This window comes from Miscanthus floridulus, chromosome 8, assembly GCF_019320115.1.
Source record: "Miscanthus floridulus cultivar M001 chromosome 8, ASM1932011v1, whole genome shotgun sequence".
Lineage (NCBI taxonomy): Eukaryota > Viridiplantae > Streptophyta > Magnoliopsida > Poales > Poaceae > Miscanthus > Miscanthus floridulus.
In genome coordinates, this window is record NC_089587.1 from 49,120,691 (window position 1) to 49,143,149 (window position 22,459).

Below are 22,459 nucleotides of genomic sequence, written 5' to 3' on the forward strand. Positions count from 1 at the left end.
CCAAGTGAGCCTGAGCCTTCTTCTCCTACTCGTGGTTTGGGCACTCCCATGCCCAATGGCCCATCTTCCCGCAACGCTGGCAGGCATTGGGGTCGACCTGCTTCTTCTCCGAAGAAGCCTTACCGCGACGCTTGCCATCGCTACTGCGGCTGGAGGAGGCTGCCTTCCCGGAGTTCCTCCAAGCAGCCCACTCCTCTTTCGTCAGCAGGAGTTTCCCGCTGTCCTTCGTTGCTGTTGCCTGCTCTAGGCGCTCATCCACCACCCGCAGATGGCCTGTCACATCCTCAGTGGTGAGGGTGGACAAGTCCAGCATCGTCTCTATGGAGAGAGCGATCTGGATATACTTTGCCGGCACGGAGTGGAGGTACTTGGAGACCGCCTCCTCTTCGTCGATGGTGACGCCATGGCTCTTCAGCTTGATGATGAGCGTCTACAGGCGGAGGGAGAAGTCCTCCATTGTTTCACCATCCTTGAACTTGAGGTTGGCATACTCCTGCTTCAGAAGCTGGGCCGTCGCCTTCTTTGCGCGGTCGGAACTGATGCGCATCGCTGCAATAGCCTCCCAATGGCTCCCTGTACTCCGCCAGTACAGCAGCGAGGATAGCCTCCAACGCTGACATATCATCTTACTCATTGTCGGTGCCCTTGTCAACAGCATTCCAGAGCCATCGGGCTCTGAGCTTGACCTTCATGGTCACCGACCACTCTCCATAGTTGGTGCGAGTCAGCGTCGGCCAACTGGTGCCGCTGACCTCCCGCACCGTGCGAACAACGATCTCCGGTCGTGGATGGGCAGCCACAGCAGTGCCACTGCTGTCGCCCATCTCCGAACCACTCGTCATCACCAGCGGTTAGTCTGACGACGGCGCTTGTACGGCTCTGATAACACTTGTTGGCCCACAGAATCACCTGAGCCGGTGATCCTGTGGGCCAACAAAGCCTACTCAGTAAAATTTGCAATTTCTAGATCTGCAATTAGCATAGAAAGATGAAACTTGAATTAATTAATGGATCAGAATTTTTTAGGAGCTGCATCTTTTCTAAGTGTATGACACGGTAAAGGGATCACAAAATTATGAAGCTAAATAATGATTTTGTATACTCAGATCACCAGTTAAACAAAGTTGTTCACAACATCAACACAAAAGGTACATGCCATTCGACTACAGCTAAAACAACTTGTCTGCAGCAGCATCTTAGATTTGCATTTTCACATATGCATACAAAAGTTAACAGATCAAGGTAGAGCTCTGAATGACTACTAACGGGAAAAAGGTAGAAACCCCACTAAAAAATGTTTCACCACTGCGGATATGCATCATATGTATATTATTACAAGAAATGTGATGATACAAGAAATGTTTCTACAAATGACACAAATGACAAGATATGCTACAAGCTATTACTTATGTCATGAAGATATGCTACAGGCTATTTACTTTCCTACATAATCCGATTGAATTAAGCTGCTTGTTAGTTGAGAGTGAGTCTGCCAAAATACTGTGAACATACTACTACCTCATGTCACATTCATTTGACGTTTCAGGCAGAGCTTTACAATGTAGTTAGCATGTCTAGCTTCTCTATCCCCTCTGCTCTGTATTAAACTGAAGCCTCACTAAATTGGTACTACTGTTAGATTCTTGGGAGGGCATAGCTCGTTAATTGGTACTATTAAATTGATTGTTAATGTTAGTATTGCAATAGTCACCAATCGATTAGCAGCATGCACTGACCTCAATCGACAGGGCGCAGAGGTTCAGCAATGGTGTGGAGAGCAGCTATTGCTGCAGGGGCCAGTAACCACTCGGTCAGCAGGCGCTCGGCACTCCACCAGCATCCACAGGCGCTCGGCACTCAGTCACGTGATTATGCTCGTCGTCCTCGTTGCCCTCGCATCTGGCCATCCTTGCTCGACACCAACGAGGACGCTTGGGCTGCGCGCCGCCGCCGGATCTCCCGAGGGGGCCACATCTTCCATGGTCGGATCCCCACAGCGTTCGTGGCCGCCCGTACCCACCTCCTCGATGGCGTGGATCTGGTCGGATCCCCCACGTTGATCTGGGCTCCAGGCCCCGCGTCGCCACAGGAGGGACCCCATGCCGCCACTATAGGGAGCCCGCTCTAGTGCGCGCCAGAGGGACCGCGCTCCGTGTCCATCCGGGCACTAGGTCCCACGCTGCCACCAGAGGGGCCCTGGGCTCTGCGCCGCCGCTAGAGGGGCCGCACCCTCGCGCACCGTCGGAGGGGCCGCACCCCACGCTCGATCCGGATCCATGCTCGATCTGCGCTCGAGAGAGAGAGAGAGTTGTGTGCTGCTGAGGGAGGGAGAAGGACAAGGAAATGAGGGGGAGGGATGGAGGGGTTATTAGTTTTATAGTCTTGGGTTTTAAGTGGGCTGATTTAGGCCGATGGGCGGAGGGAGAGAGATGTGTGGCCCGGGCTCAGGCCGCTGTGCCTTAATCATTTATTAAGTTTTATTTTCTATTTATCTATTTGATTAGACACTCTTGTGAATAAAAATTCTAATTCAATTATATTCATGTACCCCAATAACTTTTTAAATAAATTAGAGTACATATATGTCCCTTGTAGAAGTTTCAGAAATTTTGGAACTGATTCACCAGTTCCTATAGTTTAAATGAATATCTACACTTTTGGAAAATAACTACAACTTGAACTACACGTCCTATCTAACAATGTCCAAAAGTTATAAAAATATATTAAAGAAGACATGTTTTATTTGATCTCACATCCTAAAAATTGATGAAAAATTAAGTGTTTTGTTGAACATTACTCAAACTACTATTTTGTTGACTCTAACAAAAAAATTAATAATATCATAAAGTGGTCTAAAAATTATAAGAATTGGTATGGAGGCATAATGTGGGTGTATAAGCTTGCAATAAAAATTTTAAATCATTTTGATAAAGTGCAACTATACGTTATTCACAAATGGATATATCTCTCACATAGTTTGGTCTAACTATGTTAGATATGTACCATTTGTGAGCAATTTGTGGCACCTCTTTTTTTAAAACATTTGGAATCTTTATTGGAATATTGTACACTAAAAACATGTTGTCATGCAAGTTTGTAGGATTTTCTAATAAAGTTTCAAATTATTACAATTATTTTATGTTAATTTGGAGATAGAGGGGGTGAATTATCCATAGCAAACAAATGATTTTTTCATTCATCTCTGGATATGGCCTAGAGTGGAACATATGAGCATAAATATAAATTTTATAATGTTCTTGAAATCTTATTGGAGACACCCACTGTTCAATTTGGAATTACTTTCGATAAGTGCACATAAATTCATTTAGACTATAGAAAATAGAAAATCGGTTCTAAAAATTTTGAAACTTCTACACAATGGTATGTATGTAGCCTATTTTATGTACAAAAAAATTTGGAGTATGAAGATGTTTTTTAAAGGTTGTTTCACAAGGTGCTTTCTCCATATACATGAATGGAAAATAAACATATGCAAAAGAACTAAGAAACAATAATTGGTATCCAAACAAATGTTGTTAATTGGTAGATTATGATTTTACAAAAGAATTAGGAAAAAGAAACATATCATTTGAAATTAGCATGAGGGAGAACGACTAGTTACAAAATTTCACCGCAGATTAAAAAGAGAAAACCTTTTGTTCATGTTCTTGAGTTTCCAGTATTTTTCTGTGTGTTTTCCAGAAACCATAAGGTAATTCTATTTACCCTGACGGTTTATGCAATAACCGTAAAAAATACGAAACTGTCAGGGAATTAGGAATTTCCCTGACGGTTATGTGCACTCATAGGTTAATTAGGAATTTGCTTGACAGTTATTTATTTTCCCTATGTGTTTTCTAGAAACCGTCAAGATAATATATTTACCCTGATGGTTTATGCAATAACCTTCAAAAAAATCAAAACCATTAGGGAATTTCAAGTTTCCAGTAGTGAAAGGGTAGTTTAGTATTTTTTCTCTTCCTCTTGACATACAGCCGACGAACATAAGTCCTGAATCTTGAAAAGACAAAACTGTCGCCACCGAGAAGGGTTCGCTGCCAAGGAGCTCGCTGCTTCTTGCGTCACTAAGCCGATGATCTACTTCCAAAGCTACAATCGATGTCATCCATAGGAGGAGAAGATATATATCAATAGAGGATGTCAATAATTCAAAAAAGGGAGGATGATGAGGACATCACTCCTTCAAATACAAGCTGAGGAGACGAGGAGGACCAGCGTGGGCGTCTGGCTCATTCACATCATGATGGAGGCCTAGTCCAACTCGAGTTGGAGTCCATCTTGGATTCCAGGACTAGTTCTAGGTAAAATCGATGCCCTAGGGCACATACAGACTTAGTATTCGACGATCCACATATTCATGGAAAGATAATTTGATAATCTAGCCATCTAATGGCTTTGGTTTCATGTCAAAATTCATCATGAGTCAATGGGAATCATCAAAACAAGTTAGCATCCAAAATATCTCAGGGTGCTGTGACACCGTCTTTTGGTCCGTTGGGCTGTGTATCATGTTAGAGCCCATTAGGGGGCATGTCTAGGGGGGCTGACACCCACAACTCTTTAATTAGCTGCCATAACTCTCATTAGGGTTTGAGTTTTGTTGCGCTCTTGTTTTCCTTGTAAAATAGACATTGTTCGCTGCACTTGTATCGCCAAGATTCGACTGTGTGAACCAGGGCCCTATTCTTGATGTTGTTCACATGTGTCGACTAGTCTATTTGAATCAAGATTTGAACCTCTTATCAAACTCATATACTTTATTTATACTAGCAATTTCAGATTGCGTTCATCACGTTCTTGCTTGTGTTCTTGATTTGCTTGTAGGAAAACGTTCTAGGCGAGGTCAATCGCGTTGTGCGTGGTTGATAACCAACGGAGCAGTGTGTAGTGTTGTCGGGGTCTGAATCAGACTTAGTTTGAAGCCTAGATCGTGAACGTCTAGTTCTCCATCAATGGAAGTTATCATACCTATTGGAAGATTGGGCCGCATCTAGATAATGAGTGCCCTTGCAAATAGCCTGGAGTAAGCAATCCTACAACTGAGAAACTCTTGCATGTTTCTGCAACAGTATCTGAATCAACAACTAAGTCTCTTTGCGTGCAGCACAAACATAGCAGAGGGAAATACCCATGCGGTCCAAGTCACCAATCAATAGCACACATAGCTTAAGAACACTAGCCTACTAAGAGCATCTGCAACAACATTTCTCCTACCTAGCTAGATGATATTGTAATCCTTCTAGAGTGTTACACAAGACATCTTCATAAGAAAGCTTGAAAAGCCATTTGCTCAACAAACGTTGTTTTGTATGTTGAAGTTATGAGTTCTTATTCGTTTTGATCTTTTCTTGGCATAAAATGTTCCATCTAGCTAATGTATACTTTGTATTATGTTTGTCATTTTGCCAAAAGAATACTCTATTTTCTTAAGGACACCTCTTGTGATTTCAAAAATGAAAGCATGAACATAGATAAACTAGATATAACTGAATTTATTACTATCCTCCCTGCATAACATAACCCTTTCCCCTTGGGGCTGCCCAAACATTTTTCAATTCTATCCTCAATTACTTTTTTCAATTTTCATTGTTAATTTTCCTTAAATGCATTGGTATACTAAAGTTATGAAAGGTGAATGAATCCATCTTGGATCCTAAGAGTTGTGACTATTGTTCTTCATATTCTTTTTCTTGCTCAAAGAAATTAAAAAGATTTCACATTTACGAACATCAATTTTAAGACTAGACAATTGTTAAAATGCACAAAGGTAACAATTTCATGTTCTTTGCAGACTCAATATCATAGTCCATAAAAACTACAGTGTCGTATGCATATTGTAGGATCAAGAAGCCATCTTCAACTAGATTTGGAACAACCCCTTGTACTTGACCTTCCTCTTTTGTTATATTCAGGATGATTGCCAACATATATCCACCACTATGTTGAACAAAATGGGAGAAAGTGGATCTCCCTATCTGCTGTGGCAAGATACTGAAATGGAGAGATATAATAAGAGAGAAAATTTATTTATGCTAATTTTTAGCGGTATAATTAATGTGGAGGAGCAAATGCAAATACTCTGAGATGCCCGTGGGGCTAGTGCCTTGTGATGAGCGATTGACAACACGATGTGCGTGTGACGTGTCTCTTGGCAGGCTGTGGTTGCAGGTGACAGGTGGAGACTAATCATGCGGCGATCTGTGAAGAACGGGGATAGGATGCCATGCTGATGAACCGCGGGACGGTGAAGGGTGGTTCGACGCTCGCGTTCGAGGGACGGAGATTGTGCGGTGTACGTCTACTGTATCTAGCTACACGGCGGGAGGACGTCGGTGGACGGTTTCTTGGTTGAGCCACAAAACCAAGGACGTACCGGGCCGCTCGTGCGGCGGGCGTGGCCGGAGATGGAAATTTCCGGCGATCGCGATATGATTTCGGATGGTCGTGCGGCGACATCGCGGATCACGAACATCGCGGAATTTGCCATGGAGGACGTGATTGATTGGATATGATTATCATGCCATTACGTGTCGTTTACGTCGCGTAATGACAGTCTTGTAATTTAGGTAGGCCACCTTTTGGAGATATAAATATATGGCACCTAGGGTTGAGAGGCGGCTGGGTTTTTTGGGGTTTTTGGGGCGAGTTACTGTTCACGGGAACAGTAACCGTGCCTAGGGTTCCAGGGAACACACCTTCTCTCTCGATCTAGCCTAGGTCTTCAAGTCTAGAGAGAGATTTTTATTGATCTCTCCAATCAAGAGAGGGAGGACGATCGGGCGGAGGCTAGATGCATTTTTGTAGAACAATTACTGGAGTTAATCATTCATCTTGGTGAATTGTTCCTTTTTGTTTGCATCTAGTTTTCCTACCGTCCGCCGCCAGGGTAGTTGTGTTTGCTTTTGGTTCTGCGTTCTGCACTGTTCCGGATTGTCACCTGGGGGTCTCAGTTCCGCCGTCGCCAGGGACCTCCCGCGCGCTGTCGCGGAGTCCAGTTTCTGCCGTCCGCTGGGTGTTGTTGCCGTTCCCTGCTGCTGCTGGTCGAGCACGCTAGGACGGGAGTTCAGCACCTGCTATTTGCCGGCCACCAGCAAACTGCTGTCAGGGTCAAGCCATTGGCAACAGCTGCTCCATTCTCAACATCTTGGCTTCCGGTTAAATCCATATTATTCTGCTGATTGCTTGTCGGTTGTCGCTACGTGTGTGTGATCTGGACATGAGTATATACGATGACTAGTTGTGTTTTCCGTTGCTCTGAATCAGAAAATTCTTGCTATTTGTTCAGTGCACGCAAGATGTTTGAGGAATTCTTTACAGGGCAGTTTTGAGCTGTTTTTATTATTTTTGCTTCCGCCGGCTTGGAGAACTTGTTTAATCGTTCCTAAGATTATTATACCACTAGTTGGGGTCAGTAATCTTGAAGATTGATTGAGAGGGGCGTTGGACATAGGGCGAGTTTCTTATTGAAGAAACTTTTATCGGCTCCCATTCAACCCCCCCCCCCCTCTGGTCGCCTGTTCTGGTCCTTCATACTCTGAGTTGCTAATATTGAACAGTTTGGGAATGTGGAATTAGGAATTTTTTATACTTTATAGGGTTCAAGACATATTCTTATGGTGGTTATTAGTCTCTCCTAAATAACTTGAATTGATTAGACAACTTGTGGAGGGAAGCTGGACATCCATTAAATTATTTGTTATGCCAATACAAGCAAAAATCTAGGCCACCAATCTAATCATTGGTGAAGCTAACAAGATATATGTTAATTTTAGTGCACTTTCGAATTAATCTAGACCTTGCCCCATGGTTATTCTTATGGAGTGCAAGGAAATTAAGAGGGGGCACTGTCTTGTAGCATGGATCATGACTTGCCGCACCCCTGATCTGGGTGGCCTTGGCATATCTGACTTCTAAAAGATGATTTGGGCTCCCTGAATGAGGTGGCTGTGGTTGCAGAAAGCTGAGCCTAACAAACCTTTGTCGACCTTCCATGCACATGTTCATCAATGTGTGCAGTCTTTCTTCTCCATGGCAGTCTGTGACCAGATGATACTTCTTTTTGGTACTGCCCACACTTGCGAAAAGAGTGTTCACATCCAATCTGTTAGTAACCAACACAAGAAGTATGTAACATATGGTAAACACATATCCAATCTTTTAGTAACAAACACAAGAAGCAAGTGATTGGACAAAAAATCTATTTTGAAGAAATCACAAATTGGGAATATGATTTCTTTGTGTTATGTCTATATGACTTGGCTGGTATAGAAACAATCTCATAATTTTAGGGTTGGGACATAGGGATCCAATCTACTACATATATAACTTGCTTGGCCCTATGTGGACACCGAAGCATTTAATTGGAAAATCTCGAGATTGATGGTTAAATACATCAATGAACTTCAAGATTATATTTCATCAATTGATCATGAAAATTTCACTCTTAGGGAAAACTATCTTGAGGCCAAAAGGTATATCATAAAGATACATGAATTTTAGATTCTACCCATTTCTATACTATTTTGTACATAAAAGATCATATCATCCGCATATTGTTCTTTGATGCTTTAATAATCAGAACATCACCAACAAAATTGAAGCACCAAAATATAGTTATATTGGGAACAGACACTAATATAGTCATTTTGATGTTATGTAACTTGTGAATTGCAGCTTTTTAGTAAGGGTTTGAGGAACAAGCTCTTAAGTATTTTATAGTTATTTGTACTAATATATAATATGCCAACTAATTTTACTTCTTAGATAAAAAATGTAGCTTATAGTTTGCAATATCTTATATCATTATTAAAGACTAGCGAATTTGCCAATATGTTACACTATGGCATATAACGCTAGTGACTTGCAGCTAGCTATCTATATTGGGTTTAATTAGGCTTGACCTACCTCAATTAAATCAAATAAATCCCACGGTCTGCATTAAATGCTAGGTATGATGAAGACTTAGCCCCACATGAGAAATTCACTGTATATTGACAGGTAAGATAGGTGGCTGTTGCGTGTAATAGTTTGAGGAATAAGCGGCTCTTAAGTATCTTTTTTATTAGTTCTACTAATATATAATATGCCAACTAATTTTATTGTTTAGATAAAAAATGTAGCTTATGATTTGCAATATCTTCTATCATTATTAAATATTTGCAAATATGGCAGTTTGTTAAAGCAGAGCAATTGTATAGTCACCTGGAGGTAGCCATTTTTATTGGATTTAATTAGGCCTGGAGCAACCTATTTTTAGTTCAATGAAATATATCGTAGGTCTATATTAATGCTAGGCATAATAAATGATTAACCCCACATGAATAATTATTCACTGTAGTATAATGACTCAGCTAAGATAGGTGGCTATTGCGTGTGAAGTGTTTTTCAGTTATTTGTACTGTTATATAATATGCCAGCTAACTTCGCAGATAAAAAAATGTAGCTTATAGTTTACAACATTAATTTTTTATCATTATTAAATACAAACAAATATGCCAGTGCGTTACAGCAGGACATACAACTTGTTGCTAAGTCACCATGACGCGTCACACATAGCGTGACTGTGCGCATGAGGCCATTGTCACTTTCCCCACTCTCCTCCTTCTTAAGACCCGGCGCATTGTAGGCGGCTATGCTAAACAACCGAGGACATGGGTTTCAGAGACAAGATGAAGCGCTCGAAGAAGGAGGAGCATGGTGTGTACATGAAGTTCCGAGTCCGTGATCTGTGAGTAGCTTCTCCTTCACTTCACCTACCTCTTGTATCTATCGTCCAGCCTCCATGGCTTTGCCCGGCGTCTTAGTTTATATTATCCGTTGCGTGTGAATCTGGATCATGTTTCTGGTTCAAAAAGAAATCTCCCCCTTGTTCTGTGATTTTGCTCACTTGTTGTCTTGTGATCTAATGGTTTTCCAACCCGATCCATGTATCTATGTGTTTTCTTGTCCCGCCACTGAATGGTATATAGGAGGCCAACGCAGACACTCCAAGATGGACTCCGCTTCGTGAAGAACTTGAAGCGCAGGTTAGCCAGAGAGCCAGACAAGTACGATGAGATCATCACCATCATGCGCCAGTTCATGTCCGGGAGGTCAGTGACGATCCTCGCTACTACATCTCGGAGTGAGCAGCAGAGATTCAGCTGTTGCTATTGTAGCAGTGGCTTCCTTGTATCTGCTAGTTGCGTGGTGGACTAGCTAGGGTTCGTTTCTTGGATTGTTAGGCTTAGTGGGAAAACTAGAGCAAATTAGAGGGTGGTGCACTTTTCTTCTGGGTGCGTGTAACACCCTAAAATTTGTCTCTTTTAAAAATAGGATTAAAATGATTTAATTCTGTATTTTTGTGCTCATGAAATATAGGGAAATAAATTTTTTCATTAAATAAAATTCATCATAAGGTTTAGCAACATGTTTGTGCATACATGTATTTGCATTTGATGTATTTGGTTGAGTGGTTTTCATATAAAATTTAAAATAGTTAGAATTGTTTTTGCAAAAGAAATTAAAAATGGTTTTGAAGTAAGAGAGAAAAGAGAATTAGGAAATAAAAACATTTTAAAAGGAGTAAAAATTATTTTTAGGAACTTATCAAAATTTCTCATTTAGGTTTGAATTGAAAAAAAATGTATTTGAAATCCTATTTAAATTTGATTTGTTTTGCATTTGAATTGGTTTTGAAAATAAAATAGCAAATGAAATTCTCTCCTTCCCTATTTAGGCCCGAAGGCCTATCTCTCTTGCTCCCTGCGGCCCAGCTCTTCTTCCGGTTTTTTTTCCACGCGTCCAGCTCATCCCGCGCCTGTGACCATTCCCGCCCGCATGTCCCGGCAAGCAAGCCATTCGCGCGGCCCAGTAGTGATAGCAGCCCAGCAGCCAGCGGCCGCCGTCTCCCCCTCTCTGTTCTCTCGCGTCGGCCCAGCTGCCGAGCTGGCTCATCTTCCATTCCCACAGCCCAGCTGCGCTGCCCCGCGGCCTACAACGCGCGCCGGCCCATCACCGCACGCCCAGCCGTGACCCGCGCGCCTCCCTCCGTCCGCTGACCGCCTGGGCCCGGTCGTCAGGTTTCTCCTTTCTCACGCCGTAACAAAGCCGGACTCCATCCCGTGATGACGCCGAGTCCGTCTCCGCCACGAGTCGCCGGTGACGTGCCGCTCAAGTACCTAGCCCTCATAAATAGCGCCCGCGCCTCCTCTGCCTCCCTATCCCATCCCGTAGCGAGTTTTTCACTAACGCAAGCCACAGCCACACCGCCGCCTAGCATCGCCATAGCCGCACGCTGCCGTCCTCTCCACGCCGCCACGGACCCTCAATCCTTCGCGGGAAGCAGCTAGGTGAGTTCGCATCGACCTCCTCTTTCGCCCCGTGCCGTTCCCGTTAAAAATCATGGTCGTAGGCCTTGAGTCACGCGCGCCGGCGAGGTCCCGGATTTTCCGGCCATGGCGCCACCGCGCCAGCACTGTTCTGGCAACAGCCTCCTCCCTCTCTCTTCCTGTTTTGATCCTGGCCGTCCAAATCTAGATCAAGGGCTGGGAATAAAACTTACCCCTTCGCATGCCATCTTTATAAAGAGCCCCTCGATTTCTTTAAAATAGAACCCACGGTCCATTACGTATTAGATAGAATGCGTCTTCTTCTTTTAAAAAGCGCATTTTCTCTGTTGACTTCAAAAATACGTTTTCAGCTATTTATAGTTTTGCCACTGATTTTGTTTTAGCCATAACTTCTCCGTTTTAACTCCGATTTGACCCGTTCAAATTGTGTTAGGTTCATAATTTCATAATCTACATGTTAATACTACTGTTAGATGTGTTTTCAACTTTTAAATTCATGATTAGATTTAATCTATTATTCGATTAAAAGAAATCTTGTTTAAATCATATCTTCTGCGTCTTAGATCGGTTTTAGTCCATTCAAGTTGTGTTAGATTCATAGCGTCGAGATCTACGCGTTAGTAATAGTGTTTATCATGTCACTAATACTGGAATTTCTGGTTTGAATCATATCTTAAATAACAATTATGCAACTGGATTTTATAAATAGAATATGATTTGTTTCACTTTAGTTTTATAAATCAAACCTAAATTTGACTTAAATTATAATCTCTATGAAATATCTTATATATGTTTTATATAATTAAAACATATAAAACTAATAGTTTTATGAGTAGATCTTTCGGTGGATGTATCTTTTTCACCGCAACTCCGATTAGCGTGCTTTTCACGTCTGTGTGTTCGTAGCGAGACGTAGATTCATTTTATAAACTTTTCTTCTTGATTTTATGATTGGTGTACTGTTCTGATTTAGATCTATTGTTTGCTTCGTGTGTGATTATATGGATGGTTGTGTGGTGCTTTATGATTAAGTCCAGTCGATGAGATATACGTGGTGATCAAGAAGAAGAAGAACGTGGAAGATTAAAGCTTATCGAAGGATCGGTGTATAAGGCAAGTATAGCATGGGATCTTCCTTGTTACCTATTCACCTTTAATAATTTAATTCATACTGCATGTGTCTACCTTGACTGCCTTTAAGGAAGTCCTAGTACTTTGTTACCTTGTACCTTGATACCTATGGGGTATTGCATTGGGTAGTTTGATGCTAGTGCTCAACTACAACCATGATCTTGTAATTTGACTAATGGTATATGCAATAAACACTAAAAGATGCTTTTTAGCAATATGGAACAAGGGGGCTAGAGCATTGGGCTATTTTATGGTGCTCTAGATTCCTCTCCCTAAGGACTTATCTGTAAGTGATCATCCGGGACTTACAGTACAGCTGTGAGGGCTATATGGCTCTGGCTTTAACTCAGTATGAGGACCTTTTCTAGCTTGTTAGTGGTTACCTTTATAGCGCAAGAGGGGTGTGTTCTGGGTTGGATATAGTGCGGCCTTTGTCCGTCAGTGTATAGGCTGCGCGTCATTGTGTCTGTTAGAAGGGGAGCCCTACATTCGTAGGCCATAGAAACCTAGCGGCCCTAACATGTTAGACGAAGCTTTGAAAGGCATTATAGTGAACCCTACCGACCTTCCTTGGTAGTGGGTCAAGAGGCTGATCACCTCGGGCGAAAGGGTAAATCATGACTCACAGTGAAAGTGTACAACCTCTGCAGAGTGTAAAACTAGTATATCAGCCGTGCTCATAGTCACGAGCGGCCTTGGAACCCTTACGGAATAGAGGATGGACACAGATGATACTGATGATGAAGATGCTCACTAATGATTACCGTTTATGCTATTCATTATTCATGTTTACCTGATCATGTGTTTATGGGCTTGTGATAAACTTGTTGCCACCCAATTGCTAAAAAAGGACTTATTAAAAGCTAATCGCAGTTAAACCAGTGTCAGCCTTTTGAGCCTCATGAACCCCATGTTATATTAGTTGAGTACGATATGTACTTACGCTTGTTTTACTTTTCAAATATTTGGATGAAAATCCTGGATGGGTACCAGATTGCTAGAGTTTGGAGGAATTAGGCTTGTGATCAACCAGTCAGTTGTCTCTGTGGAAGTGGAGTCTTTGCCTGAAGATCGGAGTTGTCTTTCCATTGTCTATACTCTGAGGTTATATTCTTTATACTAATACGCTATGTATTTAAGCATTGTCTTTTAATATTACCCTTATTTGTAGCTATATGTGAGATTTGACTTTCTGGGCTCACATATGGTGTGTATCTGGTTTTGTTCCTAAAACCGGGTGCGACAGTGCATAGACAAGTCTAATAGTGGGTGCATATATTGTGAAATTTTAATCAAATTTACTGTTTTTGCATTTTTGGGTGGTGCATTTTTGCCCCTGGTCAGGCTGATTGTTTGTTGGTGTTGTCTGTGAATTGCAGCATTTGTACTGCTGCTGTGGTTGAGCGTGTGAAGGTGCTTCTGGAAGGTCACCCTGATCTCCTCCATCACTTCAACCAGTTCCTGCCTTGGGGATACATAAGGGCTCATGGACCACTCGGAAGGACTAGCGTCTGATCGAGCAAGGGCAGGGAAGCATGGCTACCTATATGCCTAAACCTAGCTGTTGCTTTCCTTTGCATGAATGGGATATGCGCCCTGTTCGTTTGGCTTATAAGCCGTACTTTTTCAAGCAACGAATAGTATTTTTCTCTCACAACAAATCAGCCAATAGTACTTTCAGCCATGGTTTATCAGCCAAGCGAACAGGGCAATGAGTACCTCTAAGCTGCAGTGGTTGGCCCATCATGACTGCTAGTCTGCATTGGTAGTACTATGAAGAATATATAATGCTAAAGAATTTGTCTAGCCAACAACCTTGTGTTTCAACAAAAGGTAGCACATGGTTGTTTGCTAGCTACAAAACACACAATTTGTAAAAGAGGAAAAACCATATGTTTTAGCACAAGCTAACACATGGTTGTTGGTTGTTTATATAACACATGATTTCCAAGAGAGAAGAAACCATGTGTTTTAGCACAAGGTAGCACACGTTTTTAAAGAAGGCCCACTTAGAGGAAATCTGTTATAATTTCTGTGCAACCAAAGTTGGCCCATTAACTAAAATGATAAAATGACCCATTTAACAACAGCAGCCCATAAGAGAAGCCCAAAACCATGAATACATAGGAATATAACTAAAATTACAAATTGACCTATTTAACAGCAGCAGCCCATAATAAAAGCCCAAAACCATGAATACATAGGAATATAAAACTCGGGAGAGAAGCAAAGCAAAAACAGATCTGCTGCGTGGGGAAAGCCTCTGCTCTGCTCACGTAGAGCAGGGGAAAGGGGGAGACATCAGATTGCAAAGAAGAACAGAAAATTTTAAGAAGAAGAACTACAAGACTGATCCATACCTCATCAGCAAAGGTTAGTAAACACACGTACAAGCTTATTGACAAAATAATAACATTGCCACTACAAAAAGAAACTCTGCCACAAATCAAAATTAACTCAGAGCACCCAACTATTTCAGATGCTGCTAGATTTTGCAATCTTATATGCAAATTAAGTGTAATGCATTATATCGATGAAATTACTATGAAACAAAATATTTACTCACACATAATGAGATGTTCTCGGTGAAAAAATGCACAATGATTATGATCTATAAAAATTACAAAACAAGAACATGAAAATTGCATGTTTCAAATAGTGCAAATACTACATGTTGTTAATGCAATTATACTATATATGTATATAAATACAGAATCCACCTCATGAATATGGAGCTTGCTCACAGTACAGTTAAACAGCACAGAATGTGTACATAAAAAGAATGACAAACTAGGAGACAACAACACATATGAGAGAACAATTTAAATACCTCATACTGCCAGATGCCAAAGGTTCACATAATGAGATAATACAATTTTCAAAAGCACAAAAGATGTAAAAAGAACCTTAACATGAGTCTCTAGTTGTAGCCATATTTGGATGACATCCTAGTTCCTCAACCAAGTACTTGCACACCTCCAGATGGCCCTGGCATGCTGCTCGATCACCATTTCCTATGCCTAGGTTCCTTATGATACCTTACACACAATGACACAAACAAGTTACCACATTGAGGAAGCAGATACCCAACACATGACCGCGCAATCATCAAGAAAAACTAGCAATTACACCCACTGGTAGATCCTACTAGCACACTACTACAACCATTCTTGCATGTGAGAAAGATGCCACAAGCACATGTAGCTATTGGAGATCACACTGGTACACTATTGTAGAGAAATTATCATGAGCAAATATCATGCACAAAAAATAGAAAAACTTCTACATAAAATAACAAGGAGGAGTTTAGCTTATGTGGTTTGTATTATATTGATATGCAAGGACAAGGACATAAATGAGGTGTGTGTTGGCACAAATCAAAATTAACAAAGTTCATGAAGTGTTAGCACAAATCACAAGAGGCAATTTTTTTTCTATGAAAGGACAAGGACATAAACTTGGCTTGGGCAAGCACAAACCACAATAAACAAAGGAAAAGGTGAGCTAGCACACGACCCTCGAAGTTACGGTTACTCAACAAAACAACGGCAGCAACAACATCTATTCAAAAGAGGTAAGCGATAAGCCAATCATATAGAAAAAATTGAAATTTATTACAGCTAAATAGTCAATCATCATAGAATTAACTTACCATTTTCTGTAATGGCAGCTGATACAGATTCATCGAGATCACTAGAGTTTCCAATGCAAGTGGTACAGCCATAGCCAACAATATGAAATCCTTGCTGGTTCAAGTATTCTTGAAGGCCACTGTAAATAGGAATCACCAGAAGCAAGTACTTCGTGACAACTCCTGATCCAGGGGCAAGGCTTGTCTTCACCCATGGTTTAACCTGAAAACAAGTGCCATCTCACATCAGTAGAAAGCACAGAAAGGCACTCAGCATAACAGCCCATGATTACATTACTAGAGGACTAACCTCAAGACCCAACTCGCAGGCTTTCTTAGCTACAAGACCAGCACCAAGCATAACACTAGGATTTGAGGTGTTTGTGCAGCTAGTTATTGCTGCTATAACATCACTACCATGCTTGATTTCTGCTGGCTGCCCATGAAAGTCAAATTTGACAACCTTATCCTACTGCTCCTTTAGCACTGCAAATAGATACCTTTCGCTTACTGTTAGTTTTCTAAAGAAAATAGGGTTCACAGGAAAGATGCAGTGTGGTCCTGAGAACCTAGTGAGGTAGTGAAACTAAAGCTACATTCATCATCAGCACCTACTGCTACTGGGAAATGAAGCAGACATGCACAACACTGGTAAAGCCAGCAAGGATGACTTGTTTATCAGTATTAACAAAGATAGATGACAAACTAGGACACAACCACAAAATCATGACAAATATAAAATGCAATTTAGTAACAAATATACTAGCTCTAGCACAAATCACAAGTAACAATTTAGTAACAATGAGGCTAACGGTTCAACAACAACATATTGCATATGCTTAGAACTAAAATTGCAGTGCCTCATACTTGCAATCTACATTATAGCAAACTACAATTATGTAACTGTATCTTTAAATTGTTTGGTTTACTGAATCCTTAAGTTGTCTGATCAGAAATAGTTCTTTGGTGTCACTAAAGTACAACTAGCATAAGACATAAGTGCTCCTGTAGCAGTGTCATTGATAGAAAACCACCTAATAAAACAAGCTATAGGTGGAAAATGGTGCTTCTGGGGTTTGTATTATATTGATGTGCAAGGACAAGGACAAAAATAAGATGTGTATTGGCACAAATCAGAATTAACAAAGTTCATGAAGTGATAGCACAAATCACAAGAGACAATTTTTTACTATGAAAGGACAAGGGCAAAAACTTGGCTTGGGCAAGCACAAACCACGATAAACAAAGGAAAAGGTGAGTTAGCACAAATCACAAGAGACAATTTTTTTCTATGAAAGGACAAGGACAAAATCTTGGTGTGGGCAGGCACAAATCACAATAAACAGATGAAAAGGCATGTTAGCACAAATCACAAGAAACATTTTTTTTCTATGAAAGGACAAGGACAAAAAAGTGGTGTGTTGCCACAAATCACAATTAACAGTATCTCTGAGGAATACTCTATATTTTTGTTACCTATCCCATCCAAGATACTTGGATAAAAGGAACCATGACAACACCACCAAATAGAGCGTGCTAATATAGTTACACTGTTACACAATTATAGAGATAATATTAAGAGTTTAGCTTCACATTGTACTCTTAGTTTCACCACCATAATCGGTGCCATCTTCCTCTCAATTGAACTAGACTGGAAGTATGCTAACTGTGTCATTTTCACTACCATTTGAAATTTTAATGTTAGGGAGACTGATCAGTTCACCACAAAACTCTAGACTATGTTAGCATAAAGACAAATCTGATTCTATAGACAACAATTAGGTTTGTGCTGAGCCCTCACAAGGAGGGCTTCTAACCATCTAAGCACGGAGCCAGAGTCATTGGTGGTGCGAACGCGGGCGTGGAGATCCGTGAGGTCGACGCGTCCAGCGGCGAGCGCGACCTGCGTGGCCTTGAGGTCCGCATGGAGGTTCCACACACTCAAACAATAGAAATAAATCAGTCCTTTGTTCCATCCTCATTCTAAAATGAGGAGGAGACGACTGACAGGCGGAAACAATAGAAACAATCAAACACGGAAAGGGGTTCCACACCCTGTATTCAACCTTTGTTCCATCCTCATTCTAAAATGCCCAAACAATCAAACAATAGAAATAAATCAGTCCTACAACAGATTTTCAATTGATGAGTTTTAGAAACTACGGCATTGTGAATATTCAGAGCAGTATTTTATCCTAGAAATGGAAAGGGAAACAAATAAATCTATATATCATTGGGCATTAGCGCATCAGAAACTCGAATTTGCATCATCCATTTAGATGTCCTAAAGCCCAGAATGTTGTCACAAGATAACAGTCTAATACTTAGTTAGATTCAAGCTAATGAGTTGGCAGAAACCGAAAGTCTACTTTTTTATATATAACATTATTGCCCGTGCTAACGCTAAGGTTCTCCCATTACTTAAACCAAAAGGAAACTAAAAAAAATAGATCCAAATATCATCTTCTAGTTAAGATTTTTAACTTCACATGGTCGAAAGAAGAAAAATCTAACACAAAATCAAAGAAAAAAATCAGAACAAACTCTTGATCTGCAGTTTCAGATTGAAAACCACAAAAGCTATGATAATATAGCTTTCCATCACTGGTATCAGTGGAATAAAAGCGCTTGGGGTAATTGTTTCATCATCAATCAGCCAGCTCAAGAGTTGACAAATTGTACTCCAGAACCATCCAATCAATATTTTAGTACCACATAGGTGCCGAAAATGAACAGATCTAACACTACAAAAAACAGACCAGCAACACACTGCATGGATCTACGAAAAAAGTAGATCTGCACATTACAGTGCTCATATAAGTCATAAACATCAAAAGGACAAAAAAGAAAGCCCAAAGAAAACTCTAAAAAGCACACCTAATGGCAAATGAAAAAAAAAGAAAAAAGAAAAAGAAAACCTGACAGAAAATGAATATTCAGACAGGGATAGCACTAGTACGAGCTAACAAAAAATATATATTCACGTCAGTCTGAAACACCAATCTGAGGTAATATGAAGCAAAAAGAAGGAAAACCATGGCTAAAAACAGTCTAAAAATTTAGCTCACTGCTGCAGTACTGTTCTAGCCAGACCAGATACTAATCAAGAATTGTTCACCTATAGAAAAAACCGCAGCACCAAAAAGGACTGACTGAACTAAATTGAGACAAAATAAAATGAATTGTCCAGAAAGCAGAGTCTGTAGGGAAACTGAAAAACTACTGAACTGCAGACAGGAAACTAGCAGAACACTATAAGCTAAAGCTACTACTGCTGGATAGGCCAAAAGTGCTACCTGAAACTAAAACTAAAAGCACCTGAATAGCCACAAGATTTGAAAGACAGTCAATACTAAACCAGATGACCACTACACACGACTAACTGAGCAACTAGACTATCTAAGCACAGATACTATCTTGCAAGAATTAAATACTAGATGAATATGTAGCAAGAAAGGGACGTTGCACAGAGATTTAATTCGCAAATTGCTACCTGGAAGTTGACTGCACCTTGCCAATCTGAAAAGCAAGAGTTCGGTTGTATTGCTCAATGGCTGCTACTACTGATATTGCTCAACTTGTAAAAAAAATAGACCAAGATAAAACAGACACAAGCGCAAGCTGCTAAAAGAGCATGATCAGCCAGAAGAAAACACAGAAGATTAGCGGCACGATCAAATGAAGACTGAACTGGGAACAAAAATTTGCTGGTGATTCTCTGAACTAAGCCGAACAATGAAATGAAACCCAGGTGGGCGATTCTCAGTCAAAAAGAGAATGATATAGGAATAAGCACTATACAACTGAGATTTCAAGCAGATCACAAGCACCATACAAGCACCACATAGGCAAAAAGATCACAAGCACCTTACAAGCACCAAGGAAAAAAATCACAAGCACCATGTATTTGCTGCTGCAGTAACTGAACTTGTGGTAGATTGGATATGCTCCTACACCATCCGATCCTCCACTTAGTAGCTCGCATCCACAGGGCACTGCATATCCATAGCAGCAATAACTATTTCCTCATCAAGCTCCCACAACGTTGACAATGACACACTTACAGTTGAGGAATCACATTTGCAGTAGCTGAATCACATTTACAGTTGCTGAATTAACAGCCTATCCTACACTTTTTGGACCAAATACAGAAGTTGAAAAATCATGTCAAATACCATCATTACTTGCTAAAAATCAAACAAACATTGGAATGTCTGGTTCCTCTCTCTCCTTCCCTCCCTCCCTGGCTGCTTGCTTTGCTTCCCCCAAGCTACAAGATCCCAAGGAAGCTGAGCCACCGACAACCTCGAGAAGAAGTGAACTGAAACTGGCAGCAGGAACACACGCAATAACTGAAAGTGCACACCACATCCACACACGCGCCTAGCGATGGAGTGACAACCATCGGCTTGCTTCCGGCGATGGCCATTGCCAACCCTGCCCCATCTCCCTCGTCACGTGTACAAGACATCCCACACATCACCCTCCTCCACCTCACCTGACATCATCCCCGCTTCAGTAACAAACACCGCTTCAATCAGCGCCCGGTCGCTCATCGTCGGCCGTGAAGAAGCGACAGCACACAACGCAAATCCAACACACAAAAGACAAAATCTTTGGTGAGACGACGCCCGTCCAGGTGAGGCAAAAGCAAGCGACTTCATCCTCCCTGGACTCGAACCACAAATACATCAAACATACCATCAAATCCTAGAACAATCAATCAAACAACTATAGAACCAGATCTACTGAACCAGTGACCCCCAACAATAGAGTTCAAATCAAGGGACAACGCGCGTCGTACCAAGGTACCTGCCGACCTGTAGCAATGGCGCCTTGCGCCCTCGTCGTTGGAGACGACCACCGCCCACGCTGCTCGGGAGAGCTCATCCAGGCACGACCTGTGCCGCCGCTCGGGGATCTTGTCTGGTCGCGACCCACGCCGCCGCTTGGGGGACCTCGCACGAGCCCTCGCCAGCCACGGCCATGGAGGACTACCCCGCCATGGCCTTCGATAGTTGGGCGTCGTGCCTAGAAATGTGCGCCACTACGCCTAGGTGAGAAGAGGATAGAGGAAGGGGAAAGGTTGCAGCCGGTCTCACCCACTAGAGAAGTGAGTCGATGCGTGGCCTTGAGGTCCGCATGGTGGTCCGTAGGTCAGAGAAACAAAACAGAAACGCCACATCGAATGACCTAGGAGACATGCGCGAGACAGATCCGACGGACAGAAAATCCATGTGCCAACCAACCAAAAAACACACATGTGTTGTATAGCATTCCTGATGCTAAATATCAGACCGTATCTGTCTTGCAATATATCGTGTTTGTGTTTCATAATGGTGAAGTCAACTAACAGCATTTCTATATCAGGTATATATTCATATTCTGATCTGCATAGGCATTTTGGGATGCGCGGGAAATAGATACAATTTGTTTGAAATGGTAGAAAACAATACTAACTATGAATGCCTTTAATTTGTGGTACATAGTATGGATATGTAACATGGTTGGCGACCAAGCTATATTAGGTATATATTCATATTCTGATCTGCCTAGGCATTTTGGGATGCGCGGGAAATAGATCTAGTTTGTTTGAAATGGTAGACGACAATACTAACTATGAATGTGTCACACCCGTTTTTAAGGATAAAATGGGATGCATAATCTTATATGCGTCCAGAGATCAGTCACACACATAAGCCGATAAATTATAGATAGTATCATCACAAGTGTTTATTACATCACATATAATAAGACAGAGTATTCACATAAATACAACGGAAGTTTAAAGGAAAAATCTCTCGTGGAAGTTCCATATCACAGGGACGTCAACTAGTTGACTACAAGTCTAGTAATCCTCAGGAAAGTCGTCATTACCATAGCCATCTGTTACCCATCCGGATTTTTTATCCAAATAATGAAAATAAACAAGCATAAGTACGTGTCGCACTCAACAAGTGTAACATGGGGTTCATGGTTTCAAAAGGCTTGACACAGGTTTAACAGCATTTAGCTTTTAGTTGTCACAATTTTAGCATAAGAGTACCAACAAGTTATTTTAATCCCAAAGTAAAACACATGATCAATGGAAACATGAGTAATATATAGCAAAAACAATTACTTAATAGTGATCATCTATTCCATAAGGGTCATAGGCTGCTCGTAACCGTTAGCACGACTGATATACCAGTTTTACACTCTGCAGATGTTGTACACTTTCACTGTGAGTCGTGATACCCATATGCTCAGGTTAATTACTCCCAAAACACTTCTAAGTTGAGCAGGCAGGGGTCACTATGAAGCCTTTCAAAGGTTCATCTATCAAGTTAGGGCCATTAGATTCACT

At 41.3% G+C, this 22,459-nt stretch overlaps 2 protein-coding genes and 1 non-coding gene across 3 annotated transcripts; 1 reads left to right on the forward strand and 2 right to left on the reverse strand.

Annotated features, from left to right (window-relative positions):
- Positions 1-9,671: 9,671 nt before the first annotated feature.
- Positions 9,672-14,015, forward strand: LOC136471930 (paired amphipathic helix protein Sin3-like 6). The gene is made up of 3 exons (XM_066469670.1): positions 9,672-9,748; positions 9,990-10,112; positions 13,862-14,015. The coding sequence occupies exons 1-3, from the start codon at positions 9,672-9,674 to the stop codon at positions 13,995-13,997; spliced, it is 336 nt and encodes a 111-aa protein (XP_066325767.1). The 3' UTR covers positions 13,998-14,015.
- A 1,319-nt stretch (positions 14,016-15,334) lies between these two features.
- On the reverse strand, positions 15,335-16,880 carry LOC136471931 (aconitate hydratase, cytoplasmic-like). Its single transcript, XM_066469671.1, has 3 exons — positions 16,424-16,880; positions 16,135-16,336; positions 15,335-15,520 (listed from the first exon to the last, which is right to left on the reverse strand). Exons 1-3 carry the CDS (start codon positions 16,472-16,474, stop codon positions 15,390-15,392), a joined length of 384 nt encoding a protein of 127 aa, XP_066325768.1. The 5' UTR covers positions 16,475-16,880; the 3' UTR covers positions 15,335-15,389.
- Positions 16,881-18,665: 1,785 nt separating this feature from the next.
- Positions 18,666-18,771, reverse strand: LOC136478862 (small nucleolar RNA Z194). Its single transcript, XR_010764531.1, has one exon. It is a non-coding gene; the product is annotated as a small nucleolar RNA Z194 (small nucleolar RNA).
- Positions 18,772-22,459: the final 3,688 nt, after the last annotated feature.

Bases quoted from the DNA above. Each gene is read 5' to 3' on its own strand.
- LOC136471930 (XM_066469670.1), top strand. From the start codon at position 9,672: ATGGGTTTCAGAGACAAGATGAAGCGCTCGAAGAAGGAGGAGCATGGT. The intron at 9,749-9,989 runs GTGAGTAGCTTC...AATGGTATATAG, and splicing joins AAGTTCCGAGTCCGTGATCT to GAGGCCAACGCAGACACTCC. The intron at 10,113-13,861 runs GTCAGTGACGAT...TGTGAATTGCAG, and splicing joins CGCCAGTTCATGTCCGGGAG to CATTTGTACTGCTGCTGTGG.
- LOC136471931 (XM_066469671.1), bottom strand. From the start codon at position 16,474: ATGCTTGGTGCTGGTCTTGTAGCTAAGAAAGCCTGCGAGTTGGGTCTT. The intron at 16,337-16,423 runs GTTAGTCCTCTA...ACTTGTTTTCAG, and splicing joins CCTGCGAGTTGGGTCTTGAG to GTTAAACCATGGGTGAAGAC. The intron at 15,521-16,134 runs GTAAGTTAATTC...ATTGTGTGTAAG, and splicing joins AGCTGCCATTACAGAAAATG to GTATCATAAGGAACCTAGGC.